We start from the raw sequence: 17,588 nt of genomic DNA, 5'->3' as shown, positions 1-17,588 counted from the left end.
TTTCTGCTTCATAAAATTATTTACGACAAAAAATTAAACAGTAATGGAATGGAAATTCCACATCTTCGCATAATTTTAATCCCTTGCTATTAGCAATCACTTCTTCAGGTATATCCAGCTTTCCTCAGAGAAATGAACCAAGAAATTCAAATGTACTTGGGAGACAAATTATTCAGTTTCTTCCTGCTTAGGTGCACAACACTTTGTGAGGCTTTGGACACTATGCTCCAGCCATTGTTCCTGGTGGCTGGGCTTCTCTACAAACGTCGGTCCCTTAGTCAAAATATCAAAATCAACATTTTTCATTTTGTCTCCAGGTATATTTAAATAAAATGTTTGCACTCCACCTTCTGTGGTCTCCATGATGTTTTTGCATTTGAATATAGAATCAAGAGGCTGATAAAAAAAAAAAAGTGAAAACAATCCATCTTTGGCAATGTCCAATAATTAGTGAAGAACATGACTCATTTCAGAAAGTTTGGCCTCAAATTTGAGATATGCTTACTCCTGCTTTTGTGGCATGTAGGGCTCCAGTTACTTATATAACAAGGAAAATGTTCATCTCACACGTTAGTGTATGAGCATTTAGATAGAAATACATATAGGACCAAAGCACAATTGTTGACACCTAATATACGGTTGGGAAATATCAGCTTTATAATCATGATTGTCAGCGACCTGGACCATCAGGAAGACATTTTGCTATAGGTAGGGTTTTTTTTTTTTCTTTTTTTCTTTTTTATACCAACAACTAATTAGTGATCATTTGAATAAAAATTCAAGCAATTGTTTTTCCATACTAATACCAAGAACTTTCAACTTTGTATTAGATTTCCTTTAATTTAGCTTTTCTTCAATTCTTCTCAGCTTATTGAGTGAAGGTGAAAAGAATAACTCCCTGTTCGTATAACTTGTTTTTAAATGTTTTACTTGAATAAAAGACCAGTTCTAAAATTTCCACACTAATACTAACAATAGCATTAAGGATAAAAATAGATAATAATTATTGAGTGTTTGCCATTGTTTGGCCTAATTCTATGAGTGTAATACTTATTAACCTTTTTAAATCCTCTTATTAGTAATAAGAGATAAGTCATAGATATCCAAGTTTAATATGTGAAAATCAGGATTTACAAAATAGATAAATTAAATGGACTTCAACCCATTTCACCATCAAAAAAGGATAATTTAAAAATGCGTGAAATTAAAATTCCTTGAAAACTTGCTTTAATTTAATTTTTAAAAAATCGATAGTTTTAGAAGTATAAGATTTCCAAAAATGCATCTCAAATGTAAGTATTCTGGTGAATTTAATTAATATTTTTCTGTAATTCACTCATATTCCCTAAACTATATATCTCATTTATGTATTTGTTCAGAGATACTCATATTTTCCTACATATTTTGACCTCATCAAGTACATTAGAGTATAATCTATGAAGAACCACTAGTCATTATATATTAATAGGCTTCTTTTTTACCTCTGACTTTCTTGATGCTTAATGTGTTCTTTCAGTAATTAAATCAAACAGGGGGTATTTAATATATAAATAATCACACAGGCTGAGGTCGATTGAGATAAATTCTCCAAAAGTCTTGACTTGTAATGGAAAATTGTGCCCCAAAGATAAGGTTCTTTCCTTGGGTTCTAAATCAAGGCAGTTATATAGTAGCAAAGGGGACTCAGTGACATCGAAGTACTGCAGCGACATATAGTTAGTATTTACAGGAACAGCTAAGAATCTGACTTTGAGGGGAGATGGGATATTCTCAGAAACATTTGAAATCAACATTACTAGTAGGAAGACAAGGAGATAATGAATGCAGAAGGTCCTCTGCCCCATATATGGTGACTTTTCCTGTTACTTTTTTTCCAGAATATATTAGCAAAGTGGGGGATCCATTTTTTTGTGCCAGAATCAGGCTCCCATTTTTCCAATCATTTTTTTTTTTTTAAATTTCAGACTAATTTAATTTAAATCTAGTATTTGGGTTACTATTTGTGAATCACCATTTGTTTTAGATCTCAATGTTGTATAACTACAGTTGAAAATAGAGGATAATCATTAAAAAACTGAGCTTTATAATTTGGACAAAATTTAACTCTAATCTTGTTCCCCCTCCTCACTGCTGGTTACTAACTACATGTGTGTTAATCAATTATATACACTGTTCTGAATTTCTTTGTTCTTTCAATACCCATCTCAGTAAGATGTTATAAAAATTAGCTTAGGTGGTTCAGTTAAAGCATCTCACCCAGCACCTGATACACAGAAGAACATTCAATAGATGTTAGCTTTATTTTTACTTTGAAAAGTTTAAAACTAAATAATTTATAATTTATTAACATAATCTTTACTATTTGTAACAAAAGTGGCTTCATTTTTCAAGAGAAAAGATGCTATTTTAACAACAGTAACTGAGAAACCTAAAAAAATTTATCTTAAAATACGTTTATAGACACATAGCTTTTATTTTTTCATTTTGCTAATTTTAAAATGAAGCATATGTTGCTAATGATTTTTTAAAAGGTTATTGCCCTATTACCTGAACTCAAATAAAAAGGATCATTGATGCAATAACAATGCTAATAATTAAATACAGTAGTCAACTTTATGAAGTTGTTCCTATGTGCTAGGAACTGCGCAATGCCTTTTTTATTTATAATCTTATTTAGGCATCACAAATAGTCAGAGAAAAAGGAATTATTACTGCCCTTTGCAGATGAGGAAACCAAAATATAGAATGTGCAATAATTTACCAAAGACAACAGTTATTACTTGGAAAACCTAAAATTATTAAGCAAACTGAATGAAGATTTAGTCTGACATTCTTAACCACACACTTTTATAGAACAGGCAGTGAATACCAATGGTGTGAAGTGTCTCCAAAGAACTAAACTGATACAGGATCAGGGTCACTACATGCTCAATGTCAAGGTGGTCCAGCTGATGCTATTCTTTGAGTTGAAGGCATGAAATGAAGTGTTAAGAAAATTATTCAGAGTGTTAAAATCAAAAATTCCTTACTATTGAACTTTGACATGTTTTCCAGGTTATCTATATAGCAAGCGTGAAATAAAAGATGTTGATATATTTCATTATTGACCAAATTTCTCAATATGACACAGAAATCAGATAAAGCCAATATTTCCCAATTCTCTGTGTATTTCTCTTTAACTATGAAGAAATTATGGTTAAACAAGATTCAGATTTCTCTCTCTGAAATTATGGTTAAACAAGATTCAGATTTCTCTCTCTCAGCCCCTACCCACTTTACAATTCGATAACTAAATTTACAAAACACCTTTCATATGGAAATCGCTGAGAAGGAAAACTGTGGGTCAGACATATTCTGAATGAGTTTGAGCACATAAGTGAGGGATTTGGCCCTAGCATTTCTCAGCAATGTGACTCTAGGTAAAACACAACTCAAAGTTCTCTGGTCATACCCTGTGCAATGATTTTTTAGTTATTTAATAGCCAAACACCACTTTTGCATCATCCTTTTCAGTGCATTTTTTACCTCCTGATTTCTCAAGCTATAGATGAATGGGTTTAGCATGGGAATCACTACCACATAAAACACCGAAGCAAATTTATCTGTGTTCAGCGAATGGCTTGACTTGGGCAGTAGATACATAAAAATGATTGTCACATAAAATATTGTGATGGAAGTCAGATGGGAAGCACAGGTGGAAAAAGCTTTCTGTCTTCCTTCGGCAGAACGGATCCTCAGAATGGCAAAGAGGATGAAAAAATAAGAAATTAGTACAATCAGGAGAGAGCAAAGGGTATTGAATCCAGCAATAATTAACAATAGCAGCTCTTTGATGTGAGTGTCAGAGCAGGCCAGAGCAACCAATGGAACATCATCACAGTAGAAGTGGTTGACCACATTAGAGTCACAAAAAGACAAGTGGAAAGTTGCCACTGTCTGTACGAGACCCACAGTGAATCCATAAATGTATGTGCTAGCAATGATTTGATTACAGACTTTTCTAGGCATGACAATGACATAGAGTAAAGGGTTACAAATGGCAACATATCGATCATAGGCCATGATTGCGAGCAAATACTGTTCGCAAACTACAAATGTGATGAAGCAACACACCTGAATGGCACATGCATAAAATGTTATACTTTTAACTTCACACATAAAATTCACCAAGGTGTTTGGGGTGACAGTTGAAGTAAAAGAAAAATCAACAAAAGCCAGATGGTTGAGAAAAAAATACATGGGTGTGTGAAGCTGAGGACTGATTTGAATTAGCACAATCAAACCAAAATTACCTAAGACACTAGCTAAATAGATTACTAGAAATACACAGAAGAGAATGGCTTGAAGCTCTGGATTATCTGTGAGTCCTGAAAGGATAAACTCAAACACTGCTGAATGATTGCCTTTGGCCATAGAACAGATTTAAAAGTTATTTTACATTTTAAAACTCCCCAGAGCACACATTCTGAGTATTCCTGTCTCCGTTGGCAATAATCAAGTAGATGCTCGAAGCTGATTCTGACCCACCATCATCTTATGTTGAACGCATTCAAAGGAGAATCTTCACGTTCTGTTTTCAGAATGAAACGATTTGTTCTAGGCAGAAATTCCAAAACACAAAACTCTGTGGGGATTTGTAAAGATAGAAAGATGATATTTTATTTAAAATTTTATATAACTAATCTATTTTGTAACTACTTTATAAGAGAATATAAAGATGGAGACTTATTTGAACACAAATAACAAAAATATTCTTTTCGTTATTGGAATGTTTTAACAAAAATTTAGTAATTTCTTTGAAATTTTTTAATAAGCAGGAAATGATAAATTTTAAAAAATTAATTCTAGAAGCAGTAATATGAAAGGTCATAAACAAAATTTTGACTACTGATGATCACCATACTAAATATTCAGGATATTTTTACTGTATTTTGTTCTCTTAATGTGATTCTTAGTTTTTCTTTAATTGTTAAGTGGTATTTGTGATAAAAGGGAGAAAAAAAATCCTTAGGAATGTAGGTAGTCCTGCTATTTCTAAATCTGCATAAAAGGATTAAAAATACATTAAGTGATTCAGAAAACAAGTTATCATGTATCTTCAAATATCCAAATGCAAAGCAGAAGAAAAAAAATTCAAGAATGAGTTTATAGAAATACAAACTAGTTTTAATGATGTTTATCTGAGCAATAGACAGATAAATTTAATTTTTTTCATGATTTTATCTCCAATTATCTTTCCATCAACCCTACAGATTCATAATGTAGCTATCATTTTCAGATATGGAAACAGGGTGAGAGTTTAAGCCCTCTTCATGTTGCCTGATTATTAGCACAAAAAATAATAATCCTTTTGGATACTTATAAAATCCCACATAACACCCCTGTTACTCTCAGTAGTTGCAAACAATTCTAACATCAGAGGGAGACAAAGTAATAAAATAAAACATTTCTCAAATTTTTGACACAAGTTGCTCAAAACTACCTGCTTCTACAACTATCTTTCAACTTATTTAGGGGTGGGGTTGGAAGGGTGTTTTTTTTTCAAATATCTAAAATTATATTTTTAGTTTCCAGACTCTTTTGAATTCCATATCTTCTCCTTCTACTAATTTATTCACTTTCCCATTAATTTAAAAATAAGATACAAGCGAGAAGTCTCAGCAGTGACCTCTGACTTCTATTCCTTTACCTTTATCCACTAACTTCTGTTCTTCTCTTTATCCTTTCAGTACCAAACATCCTGGAAAAGTCTTTTGCTTCATATTTCACATTTATACTTCAGTATATGTTCTCAGCAGATTTTCAAGTTTATTCCAAGTTCACCAACACTCTCTTTATTCCCAGAGACGGTGATGAGATCTTTTATGACATCTCTGTAGCACTAGATACCATTAAGATCAGCTTTCATCATGAGAACAAGTGCTTTGTTTGTTTCTAAGTCACCATCATCTCTGGGTTTTCCCATCTTCCTGTCTACTTTAACTTACCATGGTTCCTTTGCTTCCTTTGTTTACGATTTAAATAAACTATTATTTACTTTATGGTTCTTTCCTAAGCCAAATCATGTCAATTTTTGCACATTCTTCTTGGGATCTCTCATCTAACACTTTGGGGACAATTGTCATTTATATGCTGGTGGTGCAGAATCCTAAATTTCTTGAGCTGATTTTTTTCTCTAAACTCTAGGTACATATATTTTAAAAATTCCCAGGCAAGTTCATTTAGATATTCCCAAGTTACCTAAATTGAACATGTTCAAAAGAGAATCCAACCTATTCCACTCATATGCCTTGGAGCATATATTTTCTAACTCAGTAAATGGTGTCATCTTCCAGCTAGTTATCCAGGTAAGAAACCAAGAAAACATTTTTCATATATCCCTCTAACTTCCACTAGTAAACAATTAATTATTGGACACTACTAATTATTTAATCTTTTTTTTTTAATTTGTCTACTTCTAACACATTCTGTACTCTTTCATTTATTTAGATTTCTATCACAATTTTCTGGATTATTGCCCTCTAATATTTCTCTTAGACATATGTTTCACCACCCTTCCTCTGCATATAACAATTCGAGTGTACTATTTAATGTGCAAATCTTAGCTTAAAGTCCAAACTTCTTAATGTGGTTAACTCCTCCTTTGATAAATAAATCCTTCTTTGCAGACTAGTCTCAACTCTTGTGACATTCTTCACGTAATCTCCATGTTCTAGCCATGTTGCATACTATATGTTTCTCAGATGTTACCACAGATTTTGTACATAGCTGGGCCAGAATACTCCTCCCTTTATATTCACTCCTCTAGTTGGTTACTATTTAGATCTATTTATCCATCAGATCTCAGGTGAAATTTTACTTTCTTTTAGAAGTGTTTCATTATCTTTCCAGTGTTATTATGTTCAATAATCCATTTACTTGTTAATCTGTTTGTTATCTACTTTAAATTTCAAATTTTGGTAAGCAGAAATAGTTCTATATTTTTCCATTTTATACAACACAGAGTTAGACTCAGTAATTAATAGATGCTCCAAATATACTAGTAGAATAATGGAGCAAATTAATACAAAGTTTGTGTTCTTTCAAACCCTTTTGTACTACCTCGATTACCTTGAATTTTTTCTCCACTGAATGCTGCCTTTGAGTAATCCACAGCAAAACCAAAAAGAGTACAATAGACTTGAGACACTGTGAATGCCAACAATACTTAACATTACTTAAGTATTGAGTTTATTTTATACTATTTGTTGGTTCTTCTAAAACATTTTCCTTGTATTACATCATTTTAAACAATTTGTGAACATAAAAATATCTCACAAGCATGAGCAATCATGCTGTGGTTAATCTTTTGGGACCCAATTTGCTTAACAGGTAAGAAGCAATCACTTGAAATTTAAGATCGTTGTGTTGAATAGAAATGTAAAAGAATGAATAACTAGCAGCAAAAATTATTTTAACACATTGGGAAACAATTCACAAAATATTTTTTATTTTCATTTATGTTTTAGTAAGGAGTTTATTAAATTTTGAATTTTAGTAAGAGGTCAAAGTGAATTAACTTGCTGTTATATTTTACAAAGATGCAAGTAATGATTTAGATTGCACCAAAGATCCAATCCTACATCTGAACTAAATAATCTTTTGAGCGTATAGTAATTAAACCATGAAGTTCCTATCATCCTAGAAGTACATTTAGTTAAAATACAGAAAATTGTTGTCGGAAAGTTCAGTTTATAGATAAAAATTGTTTAAAATAAACTTTGTTTTGTTTCTTGAAGTCAGTTGGAAATCATTTAAAGGCACCTAAATCACAGAGCAATTTATGCGTCTTCTCTTTCAACTATCTAATGAACTATTTATCCCTATTATACACACACATATGAATAGAATGATAGATATACTGATAGAAAAGCCATACACGATTCCTTATTTTTACAAAAAAAAATAAAAGAATCAAATCTTACCGAACGTGAATATTTTACCCCAAATTCTTTAATTTTTATAACACTATTCTGTGTAACAGAATTAAAAATAGCAATAACAAAAAATTGTAAACATAAATAGTACATAAGTCACCATATTTATTTTTCATTTTTATTTTTAGCTAATCTGTAATGACTATACTAAATTTTTTTTTTCCTTTTCAGAGACAAAAGAAATTCAAGAAAGCTTGAGTGACATCTATCATCGTGTACACAGCTATGGGCATCTGAGAATATATTCATCAATTGTTTTAAAAAGATATTTTACTTTATTTTCTTTCTACTAAAATTATAAAATTTATTCTCAGGATTACTTCTTAGAGTTAATATAATTTTAAAAATTTACAATTCATTCTGTTATTATTATTATTTCAATTAATAGCCAGTGAAGTTGAACATCTTTTCATATATTTGTTGGCTCTTTGTCTTTTTGGGAGAATTGTCTGTTCAGGTCCTCTGTCCATTTTTTAATTGGATTGTTTGTTTTATTGTTTTGAGTTGTATGAATTCTTTATAGATTTTGGATATTAGCTCCTTATCAAAGGCATTATTTGCAAATATCTTCTGTCATTCAGTAGGTTGCCTCTTTGTTTTGTTGATGGTTTCTTTTGCTGTGCAGAAGCTTTTTGTTTGATATAGTCCCATTCATTTATTTTTGGTTTTACTTCCTTTGCCTTTGAGGTTAAATTCATAAAATCCCCTCTAAATCCAAGGTCCATGAGTTAGTACCTATGGTTTCTTCTATGCAATTTATATTTATGCCTTTGATCCATTATGAGTTAATTTTGGTATATGGCGACAGATAGCAATCTGGGTTCATTATTTTGCTTGTGGTTTTCCAATTTTCCCAGCACCATTTATTGAAGAGGCTTTCTTTCCTCCATTAGATATTTTTAGTTCCTCTCATGAAAATTATTTGCCCATATATATGTGGGTACATTTGGGGGCTCTCAATTCTGTTCTATTTCTCTGCATGTCAATGGTCTTTCTGCCAATACCATGCTGTTTTGATTATTGTCATTGAGCGTAATTTGAAGTCAGGCAGTGTGATACCTTCTGCTTCATTTTTTATTTATGTGATGTTTCTATGTATCTAGGTTGTACTTTCAAAAACATGGAAGTTGGGTTTGAGTATTTAACATTATCATGGTTAAAAAGCATTCCAATGGAGCAAAAAGGTCTAACTTTAAAAGTTGTATGACATAACATCACTTTTGAGCATTCTATTGTATTAAGAATGTCATAGAATCAGGGTCCATAAGAGAGGTAACTAACTATACATGTGTGTGAACATAGGTAAAAAGATTCACTACAATTACTTCACTTGAGAATAATAATATATGGTAATACAAATACATAAAGTTTATTTGCTTTATAATCATATATTTAGTGTTATGAACCAACCTATCATTTTCTTATAATTGAAATATTTTGCTTTGTTTGTGTCTACCAATGACTAATGATCTAATCAAAGAAAAAAAAAATCTTACAATAATTATTTCCCAAACGTGACATCAAATAATTTTCTTAACCTTAGTTTCTCTACCAAAAAAGAAGGGAAGAAAAAGAGAAAGAATTAAATTACTTTAAAGAATCTTCCTCAGATACACAAACTCTTCTCTTTCAAAGTGTTGTGCATCGGCCTGGAAGACATTATTCTAAGTCAAATAAACCAAACACAGAAGGATAATCTACAGATTTTACTTCCATGTGGACTCTAAAACAGTTGAACTCTTAGCAGCAGAGAATGGTAATTGCCAGAGTCTGGGGGTGGGGAGGAGGAAATGGGGAGATGTTAGTCAAGGGCTACAATATTTCTGTCATGCAAGATGAATAAGAGCTGGACATATATGTGCAGCAGTGTGATTCCAGTTATCAATGCTGTATGTATTGTATAGTTTAACTCTTAAGAGTTCTTACAACAAAGAAAAGAAAGAAAGACAGAAAGACAGAAAGAAAGGAAGGAAGGAAGGAAGGAAGGAAGGAAGGAAGGAAGGAAGAAAGAAAGAAAGAAAGAAAGAAAGAAAGAAAGAAAGAAAGAAAGAAAGAAAGAAAGAGAAAAAGAAAGATGGGTACCAGACTTATCAGAGTGATTACTTCATAAGTTACATAAATGTCTAATCTCTATGTTATATACCTGAAACTAATATAATATGTTTCAGGTATGTCAACCATAATTGAAAAATTTAAACACTATAAAAAGAAATAAAATAGCAATTATGTAAGGTGATGAATATATTAATTAGCTTAATTTTGGCAATTATTTCACGATGTTTGCATAAAGAAAAACAAGTCATACATCCTAAATATACAGTTTTTATTTATCAGTTACACCTCAATGAAAATTAAATTTTTGTTCATGGGGACTTTAGTCATTTTGTATTTCACACATCGTTATGCAAGTTCACCATATTGATAGCATCTTGCTAATTTTACCTGCTGAGCTGTGAATGGCAAAATCCCTCTATGCCTTAGTAACATAAAGAGTCAAAAGATAGGGGGGGCAACCACAAGGATTCAGAGTCCAATGGTTTCTCTCGGTGTATTTGCTTTAAATTAAATAAGTAGTATTCTTTGCAAATTCCCTTCAAAGTAAAAGATGCATTATTGTACCATAGATTTACTATAACTCAGAAATATGTATGGCACTTTTTTGGACTCTTTATTTTAAGCTTATCAGGCATCATATGCTATGATTCTATAGCTCTGAGTCTTTATTGGGTATTTCAGCCTTCGGTGTCAAAGAAAATGGAAATTCTGCAAGTAATCCAATGATGCTGGAGACATCTGTATTGGAAAAGGATAATGTGTGACTTTGGAAAACCCACATCCACATCACCACATAGAACTTGGAGTAAAGCCAGACGTTCTGATGAATAAATAAAATAGCTTTCATATTCTATCATACCCTAGTAGAAGCTAAGTGAAAAATTAACATCGGTTGTCTATCATATGATGGGTGTTACAGAATCCACTAATTCATAATTTCAGATGGCAATTTATTGTAAATGGAAATGATTTATTTATAACCTGGTTAAAATGACATTAACAGATTATATGAACAAGTTGTCCATATTTTTATATCACTTAACTTCACTGCACAGACTCCTTTCTATCAAGCTATGCTGTGGTTTCATAATGTAGAGGTTTCAAATGAGGAAATTCTAAATAATATTTGAGCCTATTGCAAAAAAGGGCAGCTACATTGTGTACAAAACAGTCAGAAATGGATTTGTGCTTAATTATGGACCCACTGAGAAGGAGCCCTGAAGGATAGTGGTGAAAGCAAATTGTTCTGATGGGTGGAACATTTGACTTTCCCTTCATATGAAGAAAATGTGGCTGTAAGGAATAAATACACACTGATTCATAGCCTGCAATAATGTTGGACAGTTAGTTAGGTGGCTGACAGTAACAAGTCTCCAAGAACATGGCATTCTAGCGGAGAGGATTTTAGGTGAATTTGTAGGAGTGGGCACAAAGCTTGCTGATTTAATTTTTTAACCACTAAAGTATAACCACAGCAGAGGAGATGTGCAACAATGAGGAGGAGTGGATAACCTATCATATACATAAGCAGTCACTTTCTCTTCTCTCTTGCAATCCCAGGCTTATTCCATGACACCATGAGCAGAGTAGGCACAATGTCAGGAATAAAGCTTATACATGTATCCAGTGACATGGGCTCTTTCCTAGTATCAGCACTGAGTGTCCCATCAGTTAAAAGCAGAGACCTATGCTGAGTCTTAAATACAGCATCCTTTTTTTGAGAGGCAAGTAAGAAACATAGTGATAAGTTAATTATATCTGACTTCTTCAGTATTAGAGGGAAAAACAAGTAGTATTTATCACAATCAATAGGTTAAATAAATATTTTCCTTCTCAACTAGCAGTGTCTAAGGGAGTATCATCTTCCCACAACTTAAAATGCCATATTTATTAGAATAGTAAACCATACAATTCAGAAGAAGGTATACATTTTACAGCAATAAAAGTTTGATATGACCGTGCCAAATAATGAATGGTCATGACATGTATCTCATCACCAACATCAGCTGCCTTGATAGGAAATTTAAATGGTAAATTGACAGTTCAGCAAAGTCACCAGCTCAGAAAATGAACTTGTAGCATTAGAGCACAAGCCTCTATGATACACTGTAGGTTATGAATCAAAGGAAATATAGATTATACTGTCTACAATAGCAAGAAATTATAGATCTGAAAACAAGGAGGTTGTGGTAGGATCGGTCCTTTATTATTACACCCCATTACTCAATTGTTGAATTTGCGCCTCCTGGCTTACAATATCAGGCTCTTCTGATTATAGGTTTCAGGTTTCAGAGGGCTAATATTTTTACACATTAATGTTTTGGTAAACTAGAATCTGTGAGTACTTCATGCCAGTGGGCCAGTAGGCAATAAAGAAGTTAGTGTGCTGGTGAAGGTAATCGACTCTGATTAATATAAGAAATTAAGGATGGTGATGCATAGTAGAGTGAGGAAAAGCGTATCTGGGACACGGGAATTCATAGGACATCTTTAGAACTTGCATGTCCAGGGATAACATCGCTGCCAATAGCCAAGTGCAAAAACTAAATTAACAACATCAAGGCAATTAGGTTCTCAAAAACCATGTAGATTAAAGTTTGTATCACTCCACCCAGAAGTAATCAGTATGGCTAAAGTGCTGGCTGAATCTGAGAAAAATCTAGGAAGTGTGGTGCTTGAATGATTAGGTTCACATGTTCAGCCAAAAGAGGCTGGCAGTTTCTTATGAAATCAAATATACTCTTACCATACAATCCAACAATTGTGTTCCAAGTGAGTTGAAAATGTACCCACACATAAATCTGCACATGGATGTTTATAGAAGTTTAACTTATAATTGTCAAAAGTTGAAGCAACCAAGATGTCTTTCAGTAGGTGAATGAGTAAAAATAACTGGTACATCCAGACAATGAAATATTATTCAACACAAAAAGTCAATGAGCCATCAAGCCATGAAAAGATCAGAGGAAAATTAAATGCATATTACTAAGTGCAAGAAAGGTAACACACTGCACGAATCCAACTTTATGACATTCTGGAAAAGACAAAACCATGGAGACAATGAAAAGATCAGTGGTTGCCAGAGGTGGGGGCAGTAGGAGCGAGATGAATAGAGCACGGAGGATTTTTAGAACATTAAAAATAAAAATACTCTATAATATTACAATGTTGAATGTAAGGCATTATACATTTGTCTCACTCTGTAGAGTATACAACACCAAGAGTGAACCCTAAGCTAAACTGTGTATGGCCTTGAGTGATTATGATATGTCAATATAGGTTCATTCATTCTAACAAATAAACCATATTCTGGTGAGTGATGTTGATAATGGGAGGCGATGCATGTGTAGCAGTAGGAGGTATACAAGAAATCTCTGTACCTCTCTCTCAGTTTCGTTGTAAACCACAAATGTTAAACTATATCAATAGGGGCATTGTAAAATAAAGAGTACATTCACTTTTTTTTTTGACATTTTCAAATAAAAACCCTTAAATCAGCATCTTGTTATTTTTTTCCCTCTTTTCAAGTATGGGAGAAAATCTTACCTGGTATTTGAAATATTTGCATAGTTCCTCATCTCTCAAGACAACCTAAAATTCTCAATATCACAGTAAAACGTGATAATGTTATGATTTTAATGTGCTTTATTCTTCATCTCCATTGTTGAAACATTTCATGGTCAAAGAGAATAGATTATTTTATCTCTTTTTACAAATTCAACAATTAAACACATATTTATGAAATATCTACTATGTGTAAGCAAAACCAATGAAATATTTATTTCAAAGGAACTAGAGATCAGGAAACTGAGTCTCAGAGGACAAAATCTCCAATAGTTATTGCCCTATACCACTGCATAAGCTTTTATTTAAAATTTCCTAACTCCATATTCAGCATTTCTTTAGCAGCAACACAATTCATTATCGATTACTAGAATAAACTTTCTCAATAATTTTTTTCAAAGCATTTTTTACCTCTTGATTCCTCAAGCTATAGATCAACGGATTTAGCATGGGAATCACCACTGCATAGAATACTGAGGTAAATTTGTCTTTATCTAGTGAATGGCTTGACTTGGGCTGCAGGTACATAAAACTGAGGGTCCCATAATACATAGTAATAGAAAACAGATGAGAAGCGCAGGTAGAAAAAGCTTTCTTTCTTCCTACTGCAGAATTGATCCTTAAGATTGCAAAAACAATGAACACATAGGATATGAGAACAACGATGAGAGAACCAAAAACATTAAATCCAGCAATGATTAACAACATTAGCTCTTTAAATTGGGTGTCAGAACAGGCCAGAGCAATCAAAGGAACATCATCACAGTAGAACTGGTTGACCACATTAGAGTCACAGAAAGACATGTGGAATGTTGCTACTGTTTGTACGAGTCCCACAGTTAAGCCATAAATATAAGAGCTAGTGACCATTTGAATGCAGAGTTTTCTAGGCATGAGAACTACATAGAGCAAAGGGCTGCAGATGGCCACATACCGGTCATAAGCCATGACAGAGAGCATGAATAATTCCCAGACTGAAAATGTGATAAAGCAACACACTTGAGTGGCACATGCATAATATGACATACTTTTAATTTCACGGAGAGAGTTCACAAGGGTGTTTGGTATGATAGTGGAGGTACCATAAAAATCAACAAAAGCCAGATGACAGAGGAAAAAATACATAGGCATGTGAAGCTGAGGACTGATTTGGATTAGCATAATCAAACCAAGATTACCCAAAACAGTAACTAAATAAATTAGTAGAAAAACACCAAAGAAAACGGCTTGGAGCTCTGGATTATCTGTGAGGCCCAAGAGGATGAACTCAGTGACTGCGGAATGATTACCTCTTGCCATGAAATAGATAAACGATTCCACAATAAACTCTTCCAGAGCACACACTCTGAATAATCTTGGCTCTGTAAAATATAATCAATTAAATATGAGAAGATAGCCCGGATTACCAAGATTGTGTGTTAAATTCAGTCAGAGCAGACTCCTGATAAGCAAGAGCTCTGGATTATGTGTGGATTTTTCTTATGTTTACTGTGTTAAAGGATTTGGCCCAGGCAGAAATTCCAAGACAGGAAATACATTACAGAGCTGTAAAAGAAAAGAGTATGTCCATTAAAATTTTATAAACAATACAATAGCAAAGTCTGTGTTATGCTTTTTAAAAAATATTAAGAATGTAAGTGGTTTTGACAGAATATATAAAATTTCTTATGTCGTACATTTATATCATAAAATTATTATTTTATTTTTTCATAAGAACATTAAAAATTACTAAAATCAAGTACAAAGGATGGAAAATAAAAGTCAAACTCAAAATATTAACACTATTTATCTTTCAGCATACTATTTGGTATAATTTTAAATTTTTCTTTTTTTTCTAGTATACATATAATATTGATATTAAGGAAAAATAAGATTGTGAATTTTCTGGCTTTGTCATTTGGCAAAATACACACCAGTGAATAATTTTCCAGATTGCAAAACAACTTTAAATAATGAAGAGACATCATCATCAAATTTTAAGAAAAAATCATGACACCTTTTTTTCCTCCTGTATTAATAGTTATGTAGCAAGTCTTCAGTTTTAACTTGAAATTCTTAAATTTTACTTTGGATAATTTTATAAACATTCAGCATTTTAAAATTAGAAGTCAGAAATGTGAAAATTATCAATTTAAAAAGTCTTTAACTCTTAAATGTTTTTAATCCATTGTCTCTTTTGATTCTATGACAATAGATTTAAAAGCTGATATTGTCTTCACCTTTCATACTGCTGAGGAGACTCAATCATACATAAGTGGAATAAATTGTCTGAGATCTTTTGATTCATTAAATGTGAGATCCAGTATTCACCTTTAGGTTTTTAGGCTCCAAACAACCTATGGTCTTTAATAGTATGGCTGTGACATATTGAAATGCAATAGGAGGTTGTGAATTCCCTTGATTTAATGATAAGTTTTCAGCATACAGATTACAGACTCAAAATCTGTTACAGGAGACTTGTGAGAAAACAGGGAGCCACTGAAATCTTTAAATGGTAGGTAAATGTGGTTAAAAAAAAGATGAGGAAAGAACTTTTGAGAACTGTGGATCAGACTAACTCTGTGTCTCTATAATTCATCAAAAAATATAGTAAAATCCAAGTGGTCCCTGACCTAAGACTTTTTTTAAAAAATATTTTTATAAGAAAATAATCTTCACTCTTGGAACATTAAAAATAACTTTCTAGTCTTTCGTCATTAAGCATTCGAGTGGTCCTTAGATTTGAAACAAATCGTTAAATGATATGAATGAATCACAAACTCTAAACCATTTTCTGTGTAATTGAAAATTGTAAAATTATCATTGCATTTATTATATACACATATCTATCTCTAGCAATCTTCCTACGTGATAATTATTTGTTGTGTATGGTAATCCTCATTTATAAATAGCTCCCTCAAGTTCATTAGCAGAGTTCGGACAAGAAATCAGGTTTTTAGACTCGTAGAAGAAAAGGAGTTGATTTCTAAGTGCCTACTATTTACTATTACTTTTTTCATACTGGTTGATCTTATAAAAGTTCTAAATTAACTAACATTGTCATTTAATTGATTAACTTATGAGAGCCCATACACAGTACAAAGCCATTCTTTGACTACAAGCATATGTTCTTTTCACTTGGTTACTTTGTTTGCTGGGTTCATTGTGTCATAAGCTATAACTTAATAATGACCAACTTACCTAAGGTTTGCCCAATATAACTGCATCTGAGCCTTGTTACTGTCAAAATGGTTTATGTTTCAATTATTTCAAACATATTTGTTTGGAAAGTATGATGCCCCCTGGGATTCTAATTACATTATTATTATTTTTTAAGATAACTGGAAAAAATATAATGAGGCCTCACAGGCATTTAAAAAAAAAAAAAAAAGAGTTCTCTTAAAGAGTTAGTCTTTTGAGCTCAAACCAGACTTCCAGGTCAGTTGAAAGCCATGTTCGATCAGTGTTGTAAGTAAAGTTAGGATGTGGTACTGTTCTCTTTAATAAAGATGATTTGTAAAATGTGTAAATACGAAACATTTTATATTGTCTTAATTTTTTTCAAGAAATGAGCAATTAAAAAAAATATTTAGACTATCCATCTTTGCTTTTCTCATAGAATATTATTAATGGACCCAGAGAATTTTGAACAGGGGCTTTGGAGAGGTGGAGAGCCTGAACTTTAGTCTTTGTTTTGCCTTTAACTAGTTATATATCCAGTAAATGGTTTTTTACACAATTCTTCATTTGAGAAATGGAAAAATTGATATAGATTCTTATGGACCAAATAATTAATTACTTTTAATACATTTTCCTTTTGAAAAATGAGAGAATGAGTATAAATTTTTATGATTACTTTTACATCTTAAATCTCATTCTAAGTGAACATCTTAAGAAATTTTATTATACAATGAACAGATATAGAGAAGCCACATTTTAAGACTAGAACTTCTCATGGTTTTTTGAGAAGATAGAAATCAGACCATGAAGAAAATTCACGTTTATTTACTCAAG

At 32.2% G+C, this 17,588-nt stretch overlaps 2 protein-coding genes across 2 annotated transcripts; both read right to left on the bottom strand.

Moving 5' to 3' along the window:
* Positions 1–3,471: 3,471 nt before the first annotated feature.
* On the bottom strand, positions 3,472–4,464 carry LOC107499111 (olfactory receptor 5AL1). The gene is given in 1 exon segment (XM_016122991.2): positions 3,472–4,464. A coding segment is annotated over 1 exon segment (993 nt).
* Positions 4,465–13,952: 9,488 nt separating this feature from the next.
* On the bottom strand, positions 13,953–14,933 carry LOC107498997 (olfactory receptor 5AL1-like). The gene has a single exon (XM_016122735.2). It carries the CDS (start codon positions 14,892–14,894, stop codon positions 13,953–13,955), a length of 942 nt encoding a protein of 313 aa, XP_015978221.2. The 5' UTR covers positions 14,895–14,933.
* Between the last annotated feature and the right edge of the window lie 2,655 nt (positions 14,934–17,588).

The sequence above is a fragment of the Rousettus aegyptiacus genome, unplaced genomic scaffold, assembly GCF_014176215.1.
Source record: "Rousettus aegyptiacus isolate mRouAeg1 unplaced genomic scaffold, mRouAeg1.p scaffold_m13_p_5, whole genome shotgun sequence".
NCBI classification, from domain to species: domain Eukaryota; kingdom Metazoa; phylum Chordata; class Mammalia; order Chiroptera; family Pteropodidae; genus Rousettus; species Rousettus aegyptiacus.
Note: the sequence above shows the minus strand (reverse complement) of the source record. Positions and strands in the feature narration are given on the sequence as shown.

Excerpts from the sequence above, each read along its gene's own strand:
- LOC107498997 (XM_016122735.2), bottom strand. The coding sequence starts at position 14,894 with ATGGCAAGAGGTAATCATTCCGCAGTCACTGAGTTCATCCTCTTGGGC.